The 26,849-nt window shown below is 35.7% G+C and overlaps 1 protein-coding gene across 1 annotated transcript in view; it reads right to left on the bottom strand.

Moving 5' to 3' along the window:
• FNIP1 (folliculin interacting protein 1) overlaps positions 1-26,849 on the bottom strand; it is a 121,012-nt gene that overhangs the window by 35,059 nt on the left and 59,104 nt on the right. Inside the window, exons 3-11 of the mRNA XM_052644368.1 lie at positions 24,290-24,424; positions 20,652-20,752; positions 20,316-20,390; positions 19,321-19,409; positions 15,008-15,091; positions 13,784-13,855; positions 12,466-12,601; positions 7,970-8,171; positions 3,855-3,940 (exon numbers count right to left, since the gene is read on the bottom strand). Of these exons, the coding sequence (XP_052500328.1) occupies positions 3,855-3,940; positions 7,970-8,171; positions 12,466-12,601; positions 13,784-13,855; positions 15,008-15,091; positions 19,321-19,409; positions 20,316-20,390; positions 20,652-20,752; positions 24,290-24,424 (980 nt within the window). The remainder of the gene's footprint in view (positions 1-3,854; positions 3,941-7,969; positions 8,172-12,465; positions 12,602-13,783; positions 13,856-15,007; positions 15,092-19,320; positions 19,410-20,315; positions 20,391-20,651; positions 20,753-24,289; positions 24,425-26,849) is intronic.

Genomic DNA, 26,849 nt, shown 5'->3' with positions numbered 1-26,849 from the left:
TTCAAAGGATACATGGACCCCAATATTCACAGCAGCGCTATTTACAATAGCCAAGATATGGAAGCAACCTAAATGTCCATCGATGGAGGAATGGATAAAGACACGGAAGTAAATACAGACAATAGAATATTACTCAGCCATTAAAATGAATGAAATAGTGCCATCTGCAACAGTATGAATGGACCCGGAGATTAACATACTAAGTGAAGTCAGTCAGACTGAGAAAGACAAATATTATATATCACATCACTTATTTGTAGAATCTTAAAAAAAAAAATGGTACAAATGAACTCACTTATAAAACAGAAACAGACTCACAGACTTAAGAGAATGAACTTATGTGCTACTGCATAGCACAGGGAACACTGCTCAATACTCTATAAAAACCTAAATGGGCAAAGAACTTAAAAAAAGAATATATATATATAACATGTATATATATAATATATATAGAACATGTATATATATAACTGAACCATTTTTCTGTTCACCTGAAATTAACAACTTCACTCCCTTATAAAATAAAAATTTTAAAAAAGAGAAAGATATGTGGAAAATCTCCAAATACTTAAAAAAGATTTTTAAAATATATATTTTTAACATAACAGTCAAAGAAGAAATCTCCAGAGAAATTTTAAAATTTTTGCATTAAACTTTCATTCAATATAACAAAACCTGTGGAATCCAGCAAAAGCAGTGTTTAGAGGGAAATTTATAGCATTGAATGCATATATTAGAGAAAAAGATAATTTGAAAGCAATAATCTAAGGTTTAACTTCAGGAAACTAGAGAAAGATGAAAAACATAAAACTAAAGCAAACAGGAAAAAATAAATTAAAATTTGATTAAAAATTATTGAAATTAAAGATAAAAATCAATAGATTAAAAATCAATAAAATAAAACCTGGTTCTTTGAAATGATCAAAGGTTCTTTGAAAATTTATAAATTTCTATCCAAGATAACCAAGTAAAAAAGAGAAATGACACAAATTACTAATATTAGAAATAAAAAAGGGTCCATCACTATTAACCTATGGACATCAAAAGTATAATTAAGAAATAATATGAACAACTCTATGCTTGCAAATTTGATGATTTAGATGACCCAGAACAATTCCTTGAAAGATACAAGCTACCAAAACTCACACAAGAAGAAATAGATAACCTGAAGAGTCCTATACCTATTTTTACAATTGAATCAATAATTAATAATATCTCAGCAAGCCAGGAATAAAGAGGGAACTTCTTCAGTTTGATAGACAGTGTAAGAAACTTAACTTCATATTTAATGGTGAAAAAGTTGAAGCTTTTTCATTCAGATCTGGTATAAGGTAAGGATGAACCTTCTCATCATTGCTTTTCTACATCATACTGGAAGCCCTTGCTAATCCAGTAAGGCAAGAGAAAGAAATAAGAGGTAAACAGATTGGGATGGAAGACATATAAATCTGTCTCTATTCACAGATGAGCACTTATGCAGAAAATTTTAAAGAAATGGCAAAAATCTCCTAGAATTAATAAGCAGTTATAACAAGGCTGCGTAATATAAGGTTAATATATAAAAGTCAATTGATTTCTTATGTATCATCAATGAACAGTTGAAATTTGAAATTATAAACAAGGTATCACCAATATTAACAACCAAAAAAACCACCCTGAGATATTTACGCATAAATTTTTAAATGTATAAGATTTACAGGAGGAAAATCATAAAACTCTGATTAAAGAAATCAGAGAACATACAAATAAAGAGCAAGCTATTTCATGTTAATGGACAGGAAGTATTACTATTGGTAAGATGTCAACTTTTCCCAATCTACAGTTTCAACGCAACCTCAATCAAAATCCCAGTAAGTTATTTTGTAAATATCAACAAACTGATGTGTTGGAGATTTGATAAAGTTTGGAGAGGCAAATGATCCAGAATAGTCAACACAACACTGAAGGAAAAGAACAAACATGAGGACTCATATAATCTGATTTTAAGAATTATTATAAAGTTACATTAATCAGGGCGGCGTGGTACTACTGAAAGAACAGACAAATAGATCAATAAAACAAAACAGAAAGCTCAAAAATAGAGCCCCTGAAATATATTCAACTGATACCTGATAAAGGAATAAAAGTAATACAAAGCAAAGACAGTCTTTTCAACAAATGATGCTGGAACAAGTGGACATTCATACACAAAAATACGCACCTAGACAAAGGCCTTATAGCTTTCACAAAAGATAAATAAATAAAAATGGATCATAGACCTAAATTGTAAATGTGAAATCATAATACTTCTGGAGTATAACATGGCTGAAACTTAATGATCTTATGTTTTATTTCATCATAAATTCAAAGATTCTAGAATATGGCTGAAGCAATGAGATCTCTCCTTTGAGAGAGGATTAAAAGAGGACACCAGATTTACTTTCACTGTGGTTTAACACAAAAAGAGAAAAATTAAGAACATAAAAGGATCAAAGTTGAAAACAAACGAGTTCTCCTATTGTCAAATTTACTAAATACATGACTTCCTAGCCATTTCCATTAAAAAAATATATATATATATACATGACATGTCTACAGTTTCACAGTAGCAATCTTGCAGTATCACAGGCTAAAACAGCCTTTTACTTCAAAATGCAGTAACTCATATTTAAACAAATAATCCAGAAGACTCCTGATCCAATAAGGTGCCATACAAGACGAGCCAATGAACAAAAGCGAGGTACATAGACTACTGGAGATAATAAACTTTAGGTGGTACACAGATACATATTTTAAATTTTAATTATTATGCATGCATTTTATAGCTTACTTATCATAGCAAAGGATGTTGATTTCCCATTTAGGGTAATAATGCATCAAGTTTCATTTTTTAATACATTTATTTAGGTAGCAAAACAGGATCAATTTAGATCTGGCAATACTATGAACATCAACTATGAATGACCTTTGAAAATCACTGATATAGGTTATATTTGGCATGTATAATAGTGATCACATCAATGTTGGGCATTCTGCTAAGTACTTTACATATCTTATTTTATTCTATCTTTACAACAATCTAGTCAATCATCACTAAATTGAATTCATAGATTTTATGTTAGAAAACTAAGAGTCAAGAAAAGGCTAAAAAATCCACCCAAGGTCATCAGGGATAATAAAAGGCAAAGCCACAGGTCTCTCTGTCAGATACTAAAGTCTTGAGTTCTTGCCCTACATGTTATACTATTTCTTTAGTGTAAAGGAGGAAAGACTGAGAATATAAGAGGACAAAGTAAAACTGAAGTGAATCTCTCTGAGACAGAAACACATCAGTCACTTAGTGTGATTCCCGACATAAGGTCATATGCAACATGTTTCCTTGCCTTAACTACAGTGCAGTTTCAGCACTTGCTTGAGCTTCAGGGACCAAGTTTTGTTGTGCCAGAAAATACTGCTAGAGAAAGGATTAAGCAACAAAGTTATATGGAACATCAAAGTTCATACTCCTTATATCCATGTATATTTTTGTATTCCATGTATCTAAGAATGTGTGATTACCGTCACTTAACCAGTCCCTACATCTAGGAGCCCAACAAAGGACAAAGGACATTTCTGCTAAAACAAGGGTCTCTTCTGGTTATAGTGGTCCAATGCTAGCAACAATACTACTGACTCCTCCCAAGTGTGCTTGAATTCCAAGCACTTTTGATATTTAATAATAAAAGGAGTCAGTGACCTACTGAATTACACCCTCATTTGACTATGGGACACAGAAGTTCAAAAAATTATATTTTATCAAAGTAAAGAAAATAAGTAAATTTTCCAGTGTACACCATGAAACAATTCTATATTATGAAAGGCTAGAGAAAATGTACCTGAATTCATTTAGTGCATCAACTATTCGATTATATGCCAAACTCCTCTGACTGGCATCAGCTGATCTCCGGCTCATTTTCATAGCCTTGAAAGCAATCAAATAGTTAATTCTTATACTGACCATGGGCAAAATATGGGGGGAAAAAGTAAAAGGCAAAATCACATATTTCTATAACATTTTACCTACCATTCTTAACTAGATATGTATAAAGAAGGCACACATATTTCTAGTGGCTTGTTTTTGCACTTTGGGTCATTAATGAGTATAATAAAATTCAAATTTTTCTGATGTTAAGCCTCTTAATTGAAAGAGAATATCAAAACACAAAGAATCTGACGTTGACAGTTTCTGAGTTACATAAAACTTTTCTCCCAAACAGATCATAAAATGCTAACTCAGTAACAACAACTCCTGAGTTTCGCCAATATTCCATAAACAGTGGTTCTGTTAAGTAAATCCTTTTTTTAAACCTAAAACATAAATATTCTACTGAAAGAAATCTCAAGTTATTAGTAATGTTTGCTTTCTTAAAAAGATACTTAGCCAACGTTGAGAAGTCCTACTTTAGGTAGACAAAAAGATCAGGATTAGAATATGGTTATCCGAAAGAACTTTGAAATTTTTAAGTTTTTCAAAGAGAATGTAATTCTACATTACTTATGTAATTACACATTAATTTTTTAAATGTTCAAATATATATTTAAGAGAAGGTTAGACTACCTCAGGCTAGAATCATTCATGTACATCTGAAAGCTTCATAAGGTAAAAGTGACAATTTTTGTTTTCACAAACTGCTGAGAGACTCCTAATTTATAAAGAAGTAAATATTCTTTGGCTAGAATTGAGCAATATTCTTCCTTAACTTTATGAAATAAAAAAATTTAACATTATAGATCTCAAAAGGTAGTGCAGACTTTGAAATAACTCCCACAGTGCTCAGAAACAGAATCTATAGTTTTTCATTTAAAATATAAATAAGTGAGAATTTGAAAACAGCCCTAGAATATAACTTATGTAGGTGTTTCAATGTTTACTATAGTCTATGATTAATTAACTATAGAATAACTTCTATTCATTTATATGAAAGTATTCACTCAGCTCTTTCAGTTTTATAAAGAAATGAGTTGTTAAACATGAACAAATATACAACTGCAATGTGCCCTTTAGGGTGCAGAATGAACAAAGCATTAAAACATTTAAAAAGTAACCTCTAACAAGTTCTGTATTGCTTGATTATTTCAAGTTTTACACAAAGTTTAAACACTTTTCCCTGTAACTGAAATGTCAGTTCAGCCACGGCTTAATATTCTGTGTACTGACTTTGGCAAAAACTGACTACAAAAAACACGGTAGCAAACTGAAGAAAATATCAGGAGTGCTGAACTTCTGAGAAACGAAGATGGACTTTACTCATCACTCACTAAAAAGGTATTGCTAATGATCCATTTGTCTTTTAACAGATTTAATGTGAATAACTAACATAGTGCCTTCTTTAGAGGCACATGATCCTCAGGCACTAATGAGTTACTGATATGTACCCTCTGCTTTCTAGACCATTCTAATTGCTCCTACATCTCTGGTTTCTTTTACTAGTCTCTTTCACACACGCTGCCATAATAACCTTCTTAGAGCACAATTTGAAGACAGTCTAACAAAGTCAAAAATCCTTGCAAGCATTCTAGACTCCTTGTGATCTGGTCCACATTAACTCTGTTAGCCACACCAATTACTACTAGTCACTGTATCCTTTCCTTTCTGAATTTTGTCACAGGGATTAAGAAATATAGTTATTTTCAATGATTCAACTTATAGGAATCTCATAAAACATAATCTGGAAAATTCAAGATGTTAACTGAAGTGTAGCTATAGCTGAGAAAAAGCAGATATGGCCTAATTAACTTAAATGGAGGGAAGCCACTAAAATGTATTTAAGAATCATTTATAATGAGAAATGTACATGTTAACAAGGATGAATTTTTCAAAACAGGCACATAATAAAAACAATATGAACACAGCACAGTCCCAATCAAGTAAAATACAATACGCATAGAAAAGGTCTGAGTAAGAGTTTCAGCAAAATGTTAATGAGTTATCTTTGGGTGGCAAAGATAGCAATTTTCCCTGTTACTCTGCTGTATCCATTTTTCAAAGCATTATGTTTAAAAAATTGTACAACTCCTTTAAGATGCAGTCCAAATGAAATATCTTCCCAGAAGGAAGTCATTTTTCTTCCCTATGAACTCCTTAAACACTATGGTTTTCCTTCTTTTTTATTTACTCTTACATTCTATCTTACATTCACAATTTTCTTTACATCAATTTATTACATGCACTATCAGCAGCATTTGACAGAATTGATCACTCCTACCTTCTCCGACCACTTTCTTCACCAGGCTTACACTGAAAGTACTCTCTTGTTTTTCCTTCTATTTAAATGGGCAATCCTCAGTCTCCCTGGCTAGTTCTCAGCTCCTCCAAATTTAACCACTGAAATGCTCCACAAATTAGGATCTCCTCTCCCTCTCAATCAGCTTCTCAGATTAAAATACCATCTACATACTGGTGACTGCTCAGCCTGGACCCTAAACTCTAGACTCACAATTACCTGGATGTCCAGGAGGCATCACAAACTCCTGATCTTCCTCCACCAAACCTGTTCCATTTGTAGTTTTCCCATTTTAGTTCTGGCAATTCCATCCATCTTACTGCTCAAAAGAAAAATCCCAGTCCATCTCCATGATTCTTCCTTTTACAGCTCCAACTCAGTCCATCAGCTAATCTCATTAGCTCTATTTTCAAATATATCCAGAATCCAACCATTTCTCACCAATTCCATCATGAAACTGGTTTGACTACCCATCATCTCTCACTTGAATTATATTTCAATAGCCTTGTAACTCGGAGACGGCAATGGCAACCCACTCCAGTCCTCTTGCCTGGAGAATCCCATGGACGGAGGAGTCTGGTAGGCTATAGTCCATGGGGTCGCTAGGAGTCGGACACGACCGAGTGACTTCACTTTCACTTTTCACTTTCATGCCTTGGAGAAGGAAATGGCAACCCACTCCAGTGTTCTTACCTGGAGAATCCCAGGGACAGAGAAGCCTGTTGGGCTGCCGTCTATGGGGTTGGACAGAGTCAGACTCGACTGACCCGACTTAGCAGCAGCAGCAGAACAGCCTTGTAACTGATTCCAAAGCATCCAACATCACCCCTGGAAAATCTATTCTCCACCAGCAGTAAGACTGATTCTCATGAATCATGTCATTTTCCTGCTCAAAACACTCCCATGGCTTCCTATCTTTCTTAAGTGCATATGCCCATGCTCATACAGTGGTATCCTGTAAGGCCCTACATGACTTAGTCCTACTTCTAACCTAGCCATCTTGGCCTCCTTACTCCTCCTTACTGATGCTCAAGCATCAGGCTTACTCCTTTGCCTCTACCTGTAAAGTTCTTGTCTCAGATGGTTATACCAAATTTCCTCTGTATCTCTGGGTCATATGTGACTTTATCAGGAGCTTTCTTGACGATCCTATAAAAATTTGTAATCCTCCATCCAGCACTCCATAAAAACCTTTCTCTTCTTTTTCTTCATAGTACTTATTACCATCTAAAACCTTATACATTCATTTGTTTATTTGCTGCCCCATAATCTAGAGAGTTGCTTTTTTCCACTCTTATCCTCAGTTGCTAGAAGAGGCCTGCCACATTACAGGCCCTCAAATATTTATTTATTGAATGGATAAATGACCTTAGATCTTTTTTTAGGCAATAAGCTCCTTAAAAAGAGCTAAAGTCAATATTATGTGGCAGCCTGGATGGGAGGGGAGTTTTGGAGAATGGATACATATATGTATGGCTGAATCCCTTTGCTGTTCACCTAAAATTATCATAGCATTGTTAAATCGGCTATACCCCAATACACAATAAAAAGTTCAATAAAAAAAAAAAGAACTGAAGTCTACTTTGCGTCTCCCAGGTCACTTTGTAGCGTACCTGCAGAGTCTGTTAATTTCTCTGCCAAATGAATAAAGACAATACTTAAGCAAGAGAGTAAGATTCAAAGGAAAATAAAAAATAAAAACAAACCATAAACATGGTTATGCTTACCTGTTCTATTGCACTCTTTAATTTGTTCATGTGGCTTTCAAACAGAGGAAAATGTGAAAAAAAGAATTCATTAAACTTGTTACTTTCATCTTCATCTTTGGATAATGAAAAGATTACCCCAATTGCAATCTTCTTTTTCCTCACAATTCCTGGGTTAGGGCCACAGCTTTCATCTGACAGATTAAAGCTTTCTTCTACAGACCTTAAAAATAAATTTTTTTTGAATTTTAAAAATATGAAAATGATTAAATTCACAATTCAATCTCCTTGGTAATTAAATGTAGGCAAACTAAAGGTCTTGTAGTGTTTTATCAAGTAAACATAAAAATTCATATCAATTATATATATCTTTGAGAAATATACTGGCTATTCCTTTATATTCATATTTTTCTAAGAAACTTTAATAAGAGTCAGATTGGAAACGTTTTTGTTCAATTATGTAAACCGTGACAGACTTAATTTTGGGGGGCTCCAAAATCACTGCAGATGGTGACTGTAGCCATGAAATTAAAAGACACTTGCTCCTTGGAAGAGAAGTTATGACCAACCTAGACAGCATATTAAAAAACAGAGACATTATTTTACCAACAAAGGTCCAACCAGTCAAGGTATGTTTTTTCCAGTAGTCGTGTATGGACGTGAGAGTTGGACTATAAAGGAAGTTGAGTGCCGAAGAATTGATGCTTTTGAACTGCGGTGTTGGAGAAGACTCTTCAGAGTCCCCTGGACTGCAGGGAGATCAAACCAGTCCATCCTAAAGGGAATCACTCCTAAATATTCACTGGTAGGACTAATGCTGATGCTGAAACTCCAATACTTTGGCCAGCTGATGCAAAGAACTGATTCACTGGAAAAGACCCTGATGCTGGGAAAGACTGAAGGTGGGAGGAGAAGGGGGTGACAGAGGATGATATGGTTGGATGGCATCACCATCTCAATGGACGTGAATCTGAGTCAACTTTGGGAGTTGGTGATAGACAAGAGAAGCCTGGAGTGCTGCAGTCCATGGGGTCGCAAAGAGTCAGACACAACTGAGCAACTAAACTGAACTTAAAAAATGTAAGTAACTCCAGTGCAAAACCAACCTAAAAGAGCCTGAATTTCAAGGTTTATAGACTAGTGTAATCTCTTCATTGTTCAAGAATCTACTTCTCCCCTTTCGATTCCAGAAGTAAAGTCAAAGATGAAGGAATAAAGGGAGTGAATAAAAAAGGAATCAAGCTTCATCATCTTTACTTATACTTAACATAGATTAAAAACAAAATTTTAAGAATGAATTAATTGGCCTGAATAGAAACATAAAAAACTAGAATATCAAAGCGTGCAATAAATGGACCAATGACCAAAACAGAAGAGTTAAAACTATAAAACCTTTAAAAGAAAATACAGGATAAAAGCTTCATGACGTTGGATTTGGCAGTGATTTCTTGCCTGGAAAATCCCATGGATGGAGGAGCCTGGAAGGCTGCAGTCCATGAGGTCGCTGAGGGTCGGACACGACTGAGCGACTTCACCTTCATGTTCAGGATAACACCAAAAGTAAGGCAGCAAAGGAAAAAAATAAATCGGGCGACACAGAAGTTAAGAACTGCTGTGTACAAAAAAGATCTTCACGACCCAGATAATGATGATGATGTATTCACTAATCTAGAGCCAGACATCTTGGAATGTGAAGTCAAGCAGGCCTTACAAAGCATAACTACGAACAAAGCTAGTGGAGGTGATGGAATTCCAGTGGAGCTGTTTCAAATCCTGAAAGATGATGCTGTGAAAGTGCTGCACACAATATGCCAGCAAATTTGGAAAATTCAGCAGTGCCCACAGGACTGGAAAAGGTCAGTTTTCATTCCAATCCCAAAGAAAGGAAATGCCAAAGAATGCTCAAACTACCACACAATTGCACTCATCTCACATGCTAGTAAAGTAATGCTCAAAACTCTCCAAGCCAGGCTTCAGCAATATGTGAACCGTGAACCCCCTGATCTTCAAGCTGGTTTTAGAAAAAGCAGCGGAACCAGAGATCAAATTGCCAACATCCACTGGATCATCAAGAAAGCAAGAGAGTTCCAGAAAAACATCTATTTCTGCTTTCTTGACTATGCCAAAGCCTTTGACTGTGTGGATCACAATAAACTGTGGAAAATTCTGAAAGAGATGGGAATACCAGACCACCTAACCTGCCTCTTGAGAAATCTGTATGCAGGTCAGGAAGCAACAGTTAGAACTGGACATGGAACAAGAGAGTGGTTCCAACTAGGAAAAGGAGTACGTCAAGGCTGTATATTGTCACCGTGCTTATTTAACTTATATGCAGAGTACATCATGAGAAACGTTGGACTGGAAGAAACACAAGCTGGAATCAAGATTGCTGGGAGAAATATCAATCACCTCAGATATGCAGATGACACCACCCTTATGGCAGAAAGTGAAGAGGAGCTAAAAAGCCTCTTGATGAAAGTCAAAGAGGAGAGCAAAAAAGTTGGCTTAAAGCACAACATTCAGAAAACGAAGATCATGGCATTGGGTCCCATCACTTCATGGGAAATAGATGGGGAAACAGTGGAAACCATGTCAGACTTAATTTTTGGGGGCTCCAAAATCACTGCAGATGGTGACTGCAGCCATGAAATTAAAAGACGCTTACTCCTTGGAAGAAAAGTTATGACCAACCTAGATAGTATATTCAAAAGCAGACATTACTTTGCCGACCTAGGTCCGTCTAGTCAAGGCTATGGTTTTTCCTGTGGTCATGTATGGATGTGAGAGTTGGACTGTGAAGAAGGCTGAGCGCCGAAGAACTGATGCTTTTGAACTGTGGTGCTGGCGAAGACTCTTGAGAGTCCCTTGGACTGCAAGGAGATCCAACCAGTCCATTCCGAAGGAGATCAACCCTGGGATTTCTTTGGAAGGAATGATGCTAAAGCTGAAGCTCCAGTACTTTGGCCACCTCTTGCGAAGAGTTGACTTATTGGAAAAGACTCTGATGCTAGGAGGGATTGGGGGCAGGAGGAGAAGGGGACGACCGAGGATGAGATGGCTGGATGGCATCGCTGACCCGATGGACATGAGTCTGAGTGAACTCCGGGAGTTGGTGATGGACAGGGAGGCCTGGTGTGCTGCGATTCATGGAGTTGCAAAAAGTCGGACACGACTGAGCAACTGAACTGAATTGAACTGTGTATCTAAACCAGTTTCCCAGGTAGCTCAGTGATAAAGAATCTGGCTGCCAGTGAGGAGATGCAGGTTCAAGCCCTGGGTCAGGAAGATCTGGAGGAGGGAATGGCAACCCACTCCAGTATTCTTGCTTGGGAAATCTCACGGACAGAGGAGCCTGGCGGGCTACAGTCCATAGGGTCACAGAGTCCAGAGTCAGATACAACTGAGTGACTGAACACAAACGCACAAGTAGCAAAGTCGTATCAACAAAATAAAATGGCAACCAATGGAATGGTATAAAATATTTCAAAACATGTATCTGATAAGGGATTGATATTCATTCGTATATAAAGAACTACTACAACAACAACACCTGATTAAAAAATGAGTAAAACACCTGAACAGACATATCTCCAAAGAAAACATACACATGGCCAATAAGCATATGAAAACATCACTAGCTATTAGAGAAATACAAATCAAAATTACAATGAGATATCATTCTACACCCATACAGATGGTTATGAATTTTAAAAAATGGAAATTACCTACTGATGAGGATGTGAAGAAATTAGAACTCTTGTGCATTTCTAGTGGTTGGGCAGGGGGGTGAAGAGGTGGGACGGGGGAGTGAAATTCCCTGGCAGTCCACCAGTTAGGACTTCATGCTTCCAATGAAAGGGGCACAGATTCAATCCCTAGTCAGAGAACTAAGATCCATCATGCAGGTTGGCACAAAAAAAAAAAAAAAACCTGGCCATTTTTAGTGAGAATCTAAGTAGAACAGTGGGGCGTTCTGGTGAAAAATATAGCAGTTCCTCAAAAACAAAGAATTACGATACAATGCAGGAATTCCACTTCTGGGTATATAAGGATAAATATTTTATGATTCCACTTATATGATATGTAGTCAAATTTAAAAAGAAAAAATTGCATAGTAGTGGCCAGGGGCTAAAGGGAGGAAGGAATGGGGGAATTACTACCTAATGTCTACAGAGGTTCAGTTCAGTTCAGTTGCTCAGTCGTGATCTGCTCTTTGCGATCCCATGGACTCATGCAGGGTTCAGTTGGGGGAGATAAAAAAAGTTCTGAATGTGAATGGTCATGGATGCACAACAATGTGAAGGTACTTAACACCAGTGAACTACACTGATAATAATGGTTAAAATGGTATATTGTATGTTATGCATAACGTAACACAATTTTTAAAAAAGTAATACACTTTAAAATTTTCCAGTTGCAGACTTTAAAAATACAAAATATATGTCCAGGCTCTTAACATACAAAATTGTGTTTAAGGAACTATTCAATCTTGTGGTAAAGTAAAAGTTCCAACTTACCATCTAGGAAATACCCCATTCTCTAAACTTGTTGTTTGGCTACGTCGCCAGCGTCGCTGGTAGCTGCTGGCACAACTTCGGGTAAGTGAGGAGTTTGGAGAGGGAAATGGTGTAATAAGCAAGCTGCTGAGAGATGCTGTCAAGTCAGAATAAGAACAAGTACAAAGTTAATAATAACTAAAAACAGGAACAAATTTCTTTTTAATAAATTTAAATGGTGACTCAAAATTTCCATTTTGCTGAATGAAGCTCTAAAATCTCCATTAAAAAAAATATATATCATTGTTGGAGCAAGGTCCCAGAAAAAAAATCACATAATAAAAGTGATTCAGCAAGAGATCCTGATATCCTTTTGCCATCCTCACTTTTTCCCACCCCACTCCAGAAGAAAATGCTATTTTGAAATAAATCTTTATTCCTTTGGTGATGGCACTGTCTCCAAGCTTAGATGAACCTCTCTGCACAGGTTTATCTCAGAACACCTCATACAATAAACTAAAATTATTTTTCTCCCTAATCTCTCATTAGAACCTGTGCTCTTTAAGGATATAATCTGAGTGGGTGTTTTTTTGTTTTTTCTTAAATCCTCAGAATGTTTCAATAAAACTTCGTCAGACAAATTTTGGAAGAGTAGATATCTCAAAGAAATATGTATAACACTGGTTCAAAATACCTAAGTTTCTCTGGGCAAGAGACAGTCTGACATTTTAAACCCAGTTAGGAGAAAACACGGAGAAGGCGGTGGCACCCCACTCCAGTACTCTTGCCTGGAAAATCCCATGGACTGAGGAGCCTGGTAGGCTGCAGCCCATGGGGTCGCTAAGAGTTGGACACGACTGAGCGACTTCACTTTCACTTTTCACTTTCATGCATTGGAGAAGGAAATGGCAACCCACTCCAGTGTTCTTGCCTGGAGAATCCCAGGGACGGGGGAGGCTGGTGGGCTACCGTCTATGGGGTCGCACAGAGTCGGACACGACTGAAGCGACTTAGCGGCAGCAGGAGGGAGAAAACAGATGTAAGCAAATGTTTTTCTACTATGCTATTTAAGTAGTCTCTTGAGCAATATTATTTTTCTGATTGAGTGTGTATTCATCCAGGCCATGTTCCAACAGGCACATTTTTACTATTAAACATGAAAAAAAATTTAATTTAAAATACTTATCTCTGCTGTTTCTACAATTCTCTTGTTAGGCTAATATCAATACCAACAAACTGTACACATAAAATTAAATGATTAAAACAGATTAAAAAGGAAATCAATGTCAGGTAACAGTGATCTCATAAAAACCGGATTAACACATGAACCTATCGTTACCAGAGCGTGCTATGCCACTGTCTCTGTCCTCATTCAGGTCTCTTCCAGGCATGTCCATTGGGTTGCTGTGAACTGTGAATCAAGACAAAAGTGTGACTTATAAAACACAGTGCTGTTCAGGTTGATGTTCCTTTTAAAACAGCAAACTAAATCATGCTCATCTCATTGCATTCCTTTATTTTTTTCAACAGCATGGCACAAACCCAACACCAAGAGCTATTCTTCAGTTGAACAAGCTTTGAGATCTATGTGTAAACAATCTGTGACATAATATATAAAGAAGCAAAGGGTGACTAAAATAAGCATTTTAGAAGCACATTCAATGACATGAATATATTCACAATATACTACTACATGATAAAAAGGCGAGATACTGACCAGTAAGAACAATGGCTGCGGAGACTAAGTGATTGGCATATGATGGTTAATCTACTGTTCTGTCTATATAAATGTATGCTTTAAAGTTCTATAATAAAAATTAAGAAAACTGAACAGTATAATCCCAATTTCGTTTTAAAACAAACAAAAACTAAGGAGGTATTTCTGGTTGACAAGATGGCTAATACATATTTTTTGCCTATTTCTCGTATTTTCCAAATTTTCTATACTGTATATACATTGTTTATATTTCTAAGGAAAATACATACTAATTAAAACAGGAAGTTGGATACAACTTCCTGGATACAGAAGCATGAACACAGTCTACAATCATCTATTTAGTGATATCAATATAAACAAATATAGTCAGAGATGCCTTTTATAGAATATAATGGTGCTTGTTCATCTGAATCTTAGCTCCAAGAGAAATCATTTTTATGGAATAGTGTAGATCAGAAATTGCACAACAACAGTATTTTCTGTGATTGATGAACTATATGATACAAAAGCTACTCAGCCATGGAAACAAGACAGTATCACATTAGAAATTCAACTGGTATTTTAAGAAATACTGTTCATACTATATTTTGGTTTAGGATTCTAAAGTTAAAGTCATTATTACATAATAAGGCAAGAAATCACAAACTGAAATTTCATGAAAATGTCATTTCTACTCATAAGTTAGTTTCTGGAAACCTTAACAACATATTCAATAGAAAGATATTAAGTTCTTAACTGCACATCTTCCCCAAATGCATTTCTATACTCTCTTGTTTCCAAAGCGTAACTATGAATTCTAGCCGCTGGGGCACACCAACTAGTCTACCCACACAGCACATGGCAAACCTGCAAAGAAAGAGGCGCTCCTGATCAGGCGGAGCGGACCCTGTTCAGAGAACGCCCGCCTGGGGCTGCAGAACTGTGAAAGACCTACATGGCAAAAACGTAAAATACATATGAAAGAGGGCTGTTAGAGAAGCCACAATGCGTCAGGAATAAAAGGTGAGCTAAGGCAGCACAAAAGCAGACCAACAGATATGAATGGAAATCTTTAAACTAAGTAAGAATAATTCAAGCTGACTTCCTATTTTTGAAACAGGATGGTTTCCCTCTGGCCATGGCTTATGACACCATAACAATTTCATGCCTATTAAGTCCACATATAGTAATAAAATAAGCTTCCACTATGTAAGGTAAAAATTATTTTATAAGCTTCCACTATATAAGGTAAAAATTATTTTAAATGTTCAATCCTTTCTCATCTAAAACAATATTTTTAAAGATTAAAAAAGCACAGTGATGTTATATAATTTGATATTTGCCAAATGAATTTATCCTTGAAAAAATCAATTTTAATATTATAGTACTATGTAACTAAAATTAAGAAGAAAACCACCTAAGCGCTTGGCTAAAAAAACTGTACACAACATAAAACAAAGGGCAAATAAAGAAAAGCGGTCTACTGACAAATAAGTATGGATCTGATTTTTCTAAACTAGTGCTAAATTATAAATTAATGGGAGAAACCGGAGTTCCTAGAGCAGAGGTCAGCCACTATGGAAGCAGGAAAGCCAACGCAGCCTGTCAGGGCCAGACTCCCAGCTGCTCAAGGCAGTAGCTGCCACACACTTGACCAAGAGAAGGCGAGAATCTGAAGACCAAGAGAGCGTCACATTAGAGCCTGGAAGCAAGCACCTGAGTTACTTATTAGTTAGGGTTAGTCCAGATGGCCTGAAGAGCCACCTAGGAGGGTGATCCAGGACAGAACTGACAGCTTTACTGTTTTAAAAAAGTGACAAATGTATTTTTAAATTGTTAACAGGTATTTTTCTATAACAAGAGTTTCTATAATTACAGTGAATGTGCAGCAATCCTTCCATGTTTCATTGTTCAGTTCTTCCTTCAACTTTTCCTATTTACCTCAAAACTTACCTGCTCTCCTTAATCTCATTCTTTACTCTTCCTTACTCTGAGTATATGACTTTGTCTCCTACAGTATGCGTATGTATATGTGAGTACACAAGAAGAATCACCATATGGGAACTCTCGTTTTCCTACACTGCTATCTCCAGACTTAATTCTTACTCATCCCTGCCTCCTTCCTGCCTGAGCAGTAATAATAGGTAACATCATTTTCTTTGTGCGAGGCCTTAGTGAAAAATCCCAAGATGGGTCTCTCTCCCTCCCTTTCAAAGCTAATTCTAAATCAGCTAAACACTTCAAAAATCTTACTTTACCAGTATCACCTCTATTTCCAACCTCATTTTCCTTATAAACCTCCTTTTCCATCAACATTTAAATACTGTCAGAACTCTTCTCCCTTCTCCCCATATATCTAATCCTGTAGTTCAACAGTTCTTAAAATGTGGTCCAAGCACCCTCTTCCGGGACCCTGCAACCCTTTAATGGGGTTACATTTTATTACTGGTGTACTTCTCCCAACAAACTTCTCAACAACTCTTTATCCTCACTGACACAATCTTATTCTAGGTCCCCATTATGTGTCACTGGACTATTATAAGCAGTCTTCTAATATGGGTTTTTTCTCAATCCCACTGGCTCATCTGAGTCCTTTCCCAAAGCAATCAGAATATTCTTTTGCAGATACAAATCTGATCTGATCATGTTTCTATATTCTGAAAACTCCTCTGTGGTGGCCTTGAGAATGCACCACAAAGCTCTCCAGCTATAAGAATGGAAATTGGCCAAGCACCCCAGCTACGGTGTTTTTAAATCCATTGCCAGATTTGGGCAAGGGCACATACCCCATAGCCTGCTCCTAGTCAATGAATGAACACAGCAGGTATAAACAAGGTAAAGCCCACTTTAGCAAGACATGGGTCACTTCTGACAACCAAGTATAACTCAAAGACTTGTCCACAGCCTTATCAAACCTTCCCTGGACTAGTGTGGCATGCTAAAACATGTCCACTCAAGCTTTTATTCCTCTCCTTCAATTAAGGTCAAACTTACACCATAATCTGAGGGCTCTCTGAACCCTTCTCAGCTTCCTCTTCATTTCTCTCATGAAATAATAAAAAATATTATTATTTATTAATACTAAAATCTGTGCATGTTTAATCTTATCTTGGAACCTGTTAAAAATCAGGTGGAAGACCCAAACTAACACATTCTTCCTGGCACCCAACTGCTCAAAGAATAACCTGAAACTTCTCAGTGTGGCGGCCCACAATCTCCATCATGATCTGACTCTTGCTCATTTCTTTACTTCTTTTCACTTCCTTTAACTCATATTCATACCGTGCTCCACCCACACTGATGTATTCACACTCTTTCTACACTCACTGTACCTACTGCACTTAGGTCTATGAACATACTACTGCTTTTTCCTAGGACATTTCTTCTCCCAACTGTCAGGCAAATTCTTGAAGTTTAAGCTCACTTATTTAAGAAAGCCTTTTTTGACTCTCTAAAACTGAACACGGTGTTCCTGCTCATTTCTAACACATCATGCTCTTATTCTTACCCAAGAATTAACTACAGTATACTATAATTGAATATAGTATCACAGTATACAATTTCACTAACTATAAATCCAATGAGGCAGGAACTGTGTTCACCACTGTTTTCTCATGGCCTAGCAGAGTGCCTGGCATATAATAAGTGCTTGATAAGTATTTGTTGATTAATTGAAAATTTAAAGAAAATAAGAAATGATATTCAAAGATCCTTGATTCAATTAAGAATGTACAAGAAAAAGCTGTTCATGAAAAAGTCTATGCTTTGTTAAATGTATTACTTTTGTATTCCATATTAAAACAGAAAAGCTGAGTGTATCTAGCATCTATGGTGTACTTTACCTTTATACATGATAATGGATTTATATTATTAAACAGCTTTTAATAAGCCCCTTTAACTTTGAAAAGTGTCAAATTATTTAAAAAAGCACTTCTGTCATATTTTTACTTTATTAAAATGAATGAAATTATCGAGTTAAGAAAAAGTAGAACTTCTATTTTTCTATAAAATGCATGCTTTCTAAATCACATGCCAGACATTGTAACTAGCCCACAGTAGGTAGTTAATAAATGGTTGCTATTTGAATGAACATGAGTTATTAAAAATATATAATGCTATAATGTTAGAGTTGGGAGGAAAAAACTTTTCAACTAATATGTATAACTGATATCTATTGACTGAAATTACAAATAAAAGTTTTTACTAAACAGGGAATGAGGAAAATATTCATCCTATGCTAACTGCTGTCTACTCTGACACACTACAGTTCTTTATGCACTGGAAATATGGTCAGAAGTAATTTAGCTGATCTTTGTAAGATACAGCAAAGGACCAGATATTTTAGAAATAGTTTGTCTCTTTAAAATGCTGAACTTAAATAACAAATGGCTTCCCCAGTAGCTCAGTTGGTAAAGAATCTGCCTGCAATGCAGGAGACCCCAGTTCAACTCCTGGGTCGGGAAGATCTCCTGGAGAAGGGACAGGCTACTCACTCCAGTATTCCTGGGCTTTCCTGGTGGCTCAATTGGTAAAGAATCTGCCTGTAATGGGTTTGATTCCTAGGTTGGGAAGATCCCCTGGAGGAGGACATGGCAACCCAGTCCAGTATCCTTGCCTGCTGAATTCCATGGACACAGGAGCTTGGCAGGCTACAGTCCATGGGGTGGTAGAGTCAGACACGACTCAGAGACTTTCACTTTCAAATAATAAAAACAAACTAACCAAATTACCAAATGAGCTACTATTATAATAAATCTCTTAAGAAACATCAAATTTTGAATATCTGCTCATCTGAATTACAAGTCACAAAAACAAGCACCATTTTAAAATTACTTTATATGGTTGTAGAAAAGGAAAGGGTGAAAGTATAATCCCTGTCTCCCTCAGCTGAACTATTCAAGAGAACTAGTAAGGGCTTTTTACCCCAACAAAAGCACTTTTCAAGACGCATCAAAATTAAAAACAAAAAACAAATCAGATATTTCTTCAGCTGTTCCCTTTTTTCAGACACAAAATAAACACTAACTTCAAATATAAGAAAATTATATTTTTCAAATAACACAAATATTATAAAACTTGCAGTTTAAATCCCTTTTCCACTTCTAATATTTGAAATCCTTTGGTGTTCTAAGAGATCTACATTAGTAAGAAGATTTTTAAAACATACAAAACCATTTTACCTATATTTCCAAGTAGTCCATTAATGACTGTATTATCGGCCTTTAATGTACTGTTGTCCTGATTAATGAATTCAAGACTGTCTTGAAGCCTAAGGGGAAGGAGGAAAAAAATGAATACCAAATCTATTTTATGCTCTTAATGGCAATTCTTTGTATACCTCAATAAAATTTTAAGTGTAAAACATTGTATTTAAGTTTCCCTATCAGTACTATAAATTAGTCATTTAAATTAGGGGTTGGGTACAGCATGAGGGTTAAATTAAGCCTGCTGCCTGTTTCTATAAATTAAATTTTATTGGAATACAGTTACACCCAAGTGTTTGTCAACAGATGAATGAATAAAAAAGACTGTCATGTTTATGTGTGTGTATAGACACTGGACTAGTATTCAGTCATGAAAAAAAGAGGAAAGCCTGCCATTTGCAACAACATAGTTGTTCCTGCAGAATGTAGAGCTAACATACTGGGAACTATGAGGCACAACCAAAAAATTAAAATAAATACAAATTTTAAACTTATTTTAATTTAAAAATTAAAAAAAAAAAAAAACATGAAAAAGTGATGGTTACCAAGGATTGGGAGGAATGGAAAAGAGAACATAATGGTCAAAGGGTACAAACTTTCAGTTATAAAATTAACAAGTTCTGGGAGTCAATGTACCACTAACTAATAATACCACATTATCAATACTGGAAAGCTGCTAACAAGAGTAAATCTTAAAAAATTCTCACCATAGAAAAAAGAAACGGTAATTATGTGACAATGGCAGTGTTAGCTAAGGCTATGGTAGTAATTATTCTGCAACATTTAATTGTATCGAATCATGGTATATGTTTCAATAGAGCTAGAAGGGAAAATCTGGCTTCCATTAACTTTCAAACTTAAGGAACAGAAGAAAATCTGAATTTACGCTGCAGTCCTAAAAGCAGCTTATTAGCTTTCATACTTTGCAGATCTTAAACAATTCCTTTCTCCTTTCACCCATAACTACTTACGTATTGAGACTTCCACAGATGCTGCTGCCAGTCCGTGCAGTAAAAACTTTGCTGAGCATGAGCTGTGGAGGGGAACTATGAAGAAAAAGAGAGGGATAGACAGAAATTAAAACTGAAACACAAGGATCTCTTCAATTTATTATAAATAAAAATGTTTAAGTCACAGAGATGTTATAGCATAGTTATAACAGCCATGAAGTAGCATTAAACCCATAAAACATCATAAACTGAGTATCCGGCATGCTCTGAGTGGAGGCTATAAGAAATTCTCCCATCTTTAAGAAAAACTGAGTATTTTTAAATGGATTCATTAAGAAAAATCAGAAAACCCCTCACCGGATCTGATGAATTTTTAAGGTGGATCCTTTGTAGCTCATTGCTACTGAGCCAAACATCATCTCTCCAAGCATATTGGCATCAGAAGAGCACCGAGAACCCTGAACAATAAGCATAAACATTAACAAAATCATTGAATTTAAAACCTATTTCAAATACTAATTTTTATTAAAAATTTCTCCCCGATGGCTCAGTGGAAAAGGATCTGCCTGTACTGCAGGAGACGCAGGAGATCCAGGTTCAGTCCCTGGGTTAGGAAGATACCTGGAGAGGAAAATGGCAACCTACTGCAGTATTCTTGCCTGGAAAATACCATGGACAGAGAAGCCTTGCAGGCTACAGTCCATATGGTCACAAAGAGCTGGACACGACTGAGCACACACACAGTTCCACAGCTCTCACTGCAGTTATTCTACACAATGTTTTTTTTAAGTTATTTGACATTGTATCTATACTGCTCTGCAGCTTAATTTTCTTCATTTTACACTGTCTTACAGATCTAAGCATACTATTACACAGAGTCTTTTTAAGAGCTGCATAGTGTTCTGCTATATGAAAATACCAGTTTACCAAGCCAGTTCCCCTTACTGACATACTGACAGGTATTTAAGTCACTTTCTGTTTTTTGCTACTACAAGTAATGCTCAAATATCCTTAACCATATATTATGCATATGCAATGTTTCTCCACGACAGATAACAAGAAGTAGAATTCACTGAACATGCAGAACAGATTTTATCATTCCTACCATGCAAAAACAGGCAATCACAAAAAGGGTAATTTGGACATATTCTGCATTCTTTAAAAAACATTTACTTTAAACATCAGAACGTCTTGTTTATAAAGAATTCTGTTTTCAAAATTATTTCTTTCAATTATTCTTTAATTGTCCTCATAGGAGTCAAAAAATCTAAAAACTGACTCAGGCACTGGTTACTATTTAGATACTATAGCAAATACTACTAGTTACCCAACAACCCACCAAATATCTTATTTCTTATTTTCTGAAGTCTAATTTGTTTCAGGGAAGCAATGTGCCCAAGTGAAAAAAAATTGCATTTCAGAGCCTGCCATGCAGATAGAAGGTTTAGAGTTGGTCTCTATATTCAAAGAGTTAAACCAATGGTTATAGTGGTAGCTTTCAGAACTATCCATTTATATGCATCCAACACAGTCCTGGTCAATGGTATATAGATAGAAATCACTGTAGATAGAGATGCTATAAGAGGACCACAAGCCAACAAGTATGTACCTGTTAGCTCTAAGTAGAAAGATAAGCAAGCATCAGTCTCTGAGGCCATCCTGAAGCCCATACATTATCGTGCCTAGATGGCCTCTCTCCAGACTTGCCATATGTAGAAAATCACTGTTTCACAGGATGACCCAATGCAATTACTAACCAATACAATTATATAATAAAACAACTGATAAGGAAGAGGACCTATAACTAAGATAGCAAATAAGGATCATGCACAAATTTCACTAAGCCATTCTACCACAGGAAATCAAAAATTAGAGGAGTTTTTAAAAATAACTAAAAGATTCTTCTGAAGATGACAATAAAGTGATGAGGACCACGATTTTACAAGTGGAAGCCAGGGAATAAATATACTGTGATTCTCTTTTACTCTTTTGCTTGTTACTACCTGCCTTGGGTTCAAAAATCTGTATATTTACATTCTGTCATCTTTCTTAACAGCATCTTCAAACAGCAATCCATTTCATTATACATATTACTTTTTATATTTGTTTCTATACATTCATTGACATTTTTTCTTTCTTAGTGCTGTAGTCTTAACTTTGTTTTAATAAAGGCACAAAGTTATTTTTTAAGGAAAAAAAGTCACTTTTATATACCTAGGTTACTAAAAGAAGCAACTCATCTATTCTTGGGATTTGGTTAAGACAACATTTTTTTTCCAAGCACAGAAGTTTGGGAATTAAGAACAGTTTAGAAAGAGTAGAATAATTGTTTAAATGATGAAGTGGTTTGTTTTTCTTTTAAGATCAACAATGCCAATCTTTCTTGGCAACCTAAATTGCTTCTGGATAACGAGAGAAATGAGAATTTTCTCTTACAAGCTCATTTCTGTTACAATGCATCTAATACATTTTGTTTCGACTAAAAATAGTATTTCTTATATTAAGCAAGCTACACAAATTTAAATATCAAAGCATTTATACATTTTAACACAAAAGTAGAAAAGAATCCTCAGGAGGCAAAATTCAGTAAAAATTAACTGGTACCTAAATTTTATAAAACCAGGTATCAATAGCTTGCTATCAAAGGTTCTCTCTACCTGTTCTAATACATACCAAATAGTTATCATGACTGTCACTGATGTGTTATATATTTTAATGTGTCATAATCTATAATTAAGGTTATAATTAAGAAAATAATTTTTTTAGAAAGTTTTTTTTATTTGAAAGGTCAATTCTTTGTAAGTACTCATTGCTGAATCCAATAATCTGTAATACCCTATAAATCAAAGATGATGTTCTACTTACCTGAAATAACATTTTATCAAATGTAGTGAACTGTATGTTATAATAATTCAATGCCTTCTTGCTTTAAAAAAAAAAAGAAAAGAGGATTTCCAAGACCATGAACCTACTCTCAGAACATCTGGACATATGACCTGGGAATCGGTACTTAAAAAACTTTAGGAATTTTTAATGCAAAATGAGAATTACAATCACACACTGCTTCAGAGTTTCTACTATCTGGATCCATTTGTTAATACTCATATTTAACTGTATAACATTAGAAAGAAAGGAAAGTTTCTACAATTGATCAAATGAGAAAACTTGCAAACTGGTGTAAGTATGATGATCCTATATAACATAGCACAGTACTATTAAGAACTTGCTAGGGTGTCATACCTAAGATGGAAGAGGAACAGAGAAGAGCAGAGAGAACTATGTAGTACCTCGTAATATCTGGATTTTTATGACTCAAATCTCTTTCATATATCCCATTTATGTTGATGTTGTATAAGGGTTAGTTTCTATCCAGACACAATTACCTAACTATAAACAATTTAAAAATCCAGGATTCTATTTTAGTACTGCTAAATATAATATACCTGTGTTTCATTCATGTAAGCCTGAATGACACAAATAAATTCACATTAGATGACATTTGCTTAGTTTGATCGTATGTGAAATAAAACAACTTGTTCTTGTTTAGTCGCTAAACCGTAAGTTTATACAGAAGTTCCTATGTAGTCAACTGGCTGGTTAATTTTATATTTTAAAAGAAGAGCCACACTAATTTTCAAAAATGAAAACATTTCATACCAAAGCTGAACTCTATTATTTTATATTTATCTTAATATTTCAATAATTTAAAAGTACATAAAGTAAGGAATGATTCTGGTGGTCTAAAAAATATGAAATGGGAAATAAAGAGGAGCAAATACCCCTGGCTACCTGTGCCTGAAGCTCTCTATACTTCCCCTATCCTATCAAAGTTCATAAACTTACTTATTTAATATGTCTCTCCAGCTATACTACAAGCTCCAGAAGGGTAAGGACTAGTCCCAGTTATATCCTCAGTCCCGAGGATGATACACAACATACTGTAGGTACTCAAAACTACTTGTGAATAAATAAATAAATGGCATCAGCGATCTTACCTGATACTTAGGACACTGGTCTTTCACATCTGAAGATGCAGTCAGGGAACTGTCTAAAGAGGAAGAACTGTCTCCTCCAGGTTTCAGCTGGCAGCATTTCCCAAAGACTTTAACTTGAGCGTCGCTACAGAGCTTCTGAAATGGAGACATTATTCCTGTTCATATTTTAACATATCTTCCACCACATTAAATTACAGTATAAAAATTTTTGGAAAAACCAAGGATGAAATAATGTAAAATAATATAACTACATCATAATGGTTAATTGCATTTTACTGTATTTTCTCCAGAACAGTTTTCTATTCTTTACCTCATAACTATGATAATATTTGTGGAGTTCTTTTTTACTGTATTTTTCTCATAAAAATTATTAAACCAGGAGAAATTTTCTATATTATAATGGTCTACACAATGCTCACTGCTAGGGACTTAATTATATACTGCAGCAGTTTTCAAACTATTTGATCTCAAAAACCTCTTCATGCTCTTAAAAACTGTTTAGAATCCCAAAGGCATTTTTTTGTTTATGTGACATATATTTACCAGTATTTTCCCATATTGGAAATAAAAAGAGAAAATTTAAGTATTTATAAATTTATTTAAATATAACAATATATCCATTATAAGCTAATATAAGTAACGTATTTTTATGGAAACAAATTCGGAAGATGTAGGAATCTGAAGAGAAATGCAAAGGAGACATATTTTAACATATGTACATATATAGATATGGGCTTCTCTGGTGGTTCAGTGGTAAAGAACCTGCCTGCCAATGCAGGAAACACGGGATTGATCCCTGGGTTGGGAAGATCTCCTAGAAAAGGAAATGGTTAACTCACTCCAGTGTTCTTGCCTCGGAAACCCCACGGACAGAGACGCCTGAGGGCTACAGTCCATGGGGTCGCAAAGAGACAAACATGACCAAGTGACTGAGCACACACATATATATGTAAGTCTAAACTTTTGAAATAAGAATGTATCCACGTACTGGACAGTTATATTTTCAGTAAGAGTTGAGGTTAGGACCAGAAGGTTGTACTGTCTAGTATGGAAGAAGAATGTATTTCAATTTTTTGCTTTATTCATCTTATTTTCCTATCCCTCCACAACAGGTTCTAGAGCTTTCAGTACTCATAACTACCAAAGTTGCAATCCACCAAGGTCCTTGATACTCCTAAAAGAACTGAAATGTTAATCACATTTACCAATTGTTCATTCTTCAAACCCAGTTGGCCTAACTTTTCTACTATTGCAAACCACCATTTATCAGTCAACAAAACTGGTGGCTCAGACAGTAAAGAATCTGCCTGCAATACAGGAAACCTGAGTTCAATCCCTGGGTCAGGAAGATCCCTTAGGGAAGGGAATGGCAATCCACTCCAGTATTCTTGCCTAGAGAATCCCATGAACAGTCTCAGTGACTAACACTTTCACTTTTGGGGGCTTCCCAGGTGACACTAGAGGTAAAGAATCCGCCTACCAGGCAAGAGGCATAAGATATGTGGGTTTGATCCCTGCATCAGGAAGATCCCCTGGAGGAGGAAATGGCAACCCACTCCAGTATTCTTGCCTGGAGAATCCCATGGACAGAGGAGCCTAGCGGGCTACAGTCCATGGGGTCGCAAAGAGTCAGACGCCACTGAAAGTGACTTAGCACACATACAAAAGTAGTAGAGTACTGTGTGTACCAAGTACTAGACAAAAGAAGTGAATAAAACAGTTCTTTTCCTTGTAGAACTAAAAATCTAACAGGCAAAAGAGACATTTAACAAACAGCCAGACAAATCAGTATAGGTAAATATATATTTCAAATATGTCTAATAACAGTAATAATAATGACAGCAACTGCTAACTCATATAGCACCTAGTATTTACTCTAGATGTTATTCTGTTTTACATATATCTACTCTTTTATTCCTCACAATTCTATGAAGTAGGTACTAATACTAATCCCATTTTACAGATGAAGATGTTAAAGAGCAACGATGTTTATATAAACTTTCCAAGAAAGAACTTAAGTTAATCTAAGCAGATGAAGGAAGTGACATTTAAACTGGGACTACAAAAAAGCATTGGAGTTAAACTGAAAGAACAATGAGAGGGCAAGAAAGACATTCCACGCTGAGGTAACTATGTATGTCCAGTCTCTTAATCAAAAAGCAATTTGCTAGAGGCAAGAAAGGGACAAACGTACATGAATTCCAAGACTAAAGCATGACTTCTGATGCTAGAAGGTTAATGTCTACCATGCCATGTCCCCTCACTAGACCATCATACGATGAAGTTGCTGCTGTTTAGTTTCAAAAAAATTACAACTTCAGAATAGGAAAGAGAAAAGATACTGTATAGCTGGGAAGTTGATGGGAGAAAGGTGTGTGTGTGTGTGTGTGTGTGTGTGTGTGTGTGTGCGCACGCGTGTGTGCACGTGCGCACACGCACGAGAGCTGTTACGTATATATCTACGCACACTATCTTATCTTCTCTACAACAGGATAATGAAACTAAGTCAGAATTTACATACAGTATACCTTTCCCAATGTTCATTAAGATTATTATTTCT

This window comes from Budorcas taxicolor, chromosome 7 (assembly GCF_023091745.1).
Source record: "Budorcas taxicolor isolate Tak-1 chromosome 7, Takin1.1, whole genome shotgun sequence".
Classification (NCBI taxonomy): Eukaryota; Metazoa; Chordata; class Mammalia; order Artiodactyla; family Bovidae; genus Budorcas; species Budorcas taxicolor.
The sequence above is the reverse complement of the archived record's forward strand: the minus strand, read 5'-3'. Positions and strand labels throughout refer to the sequence as shown.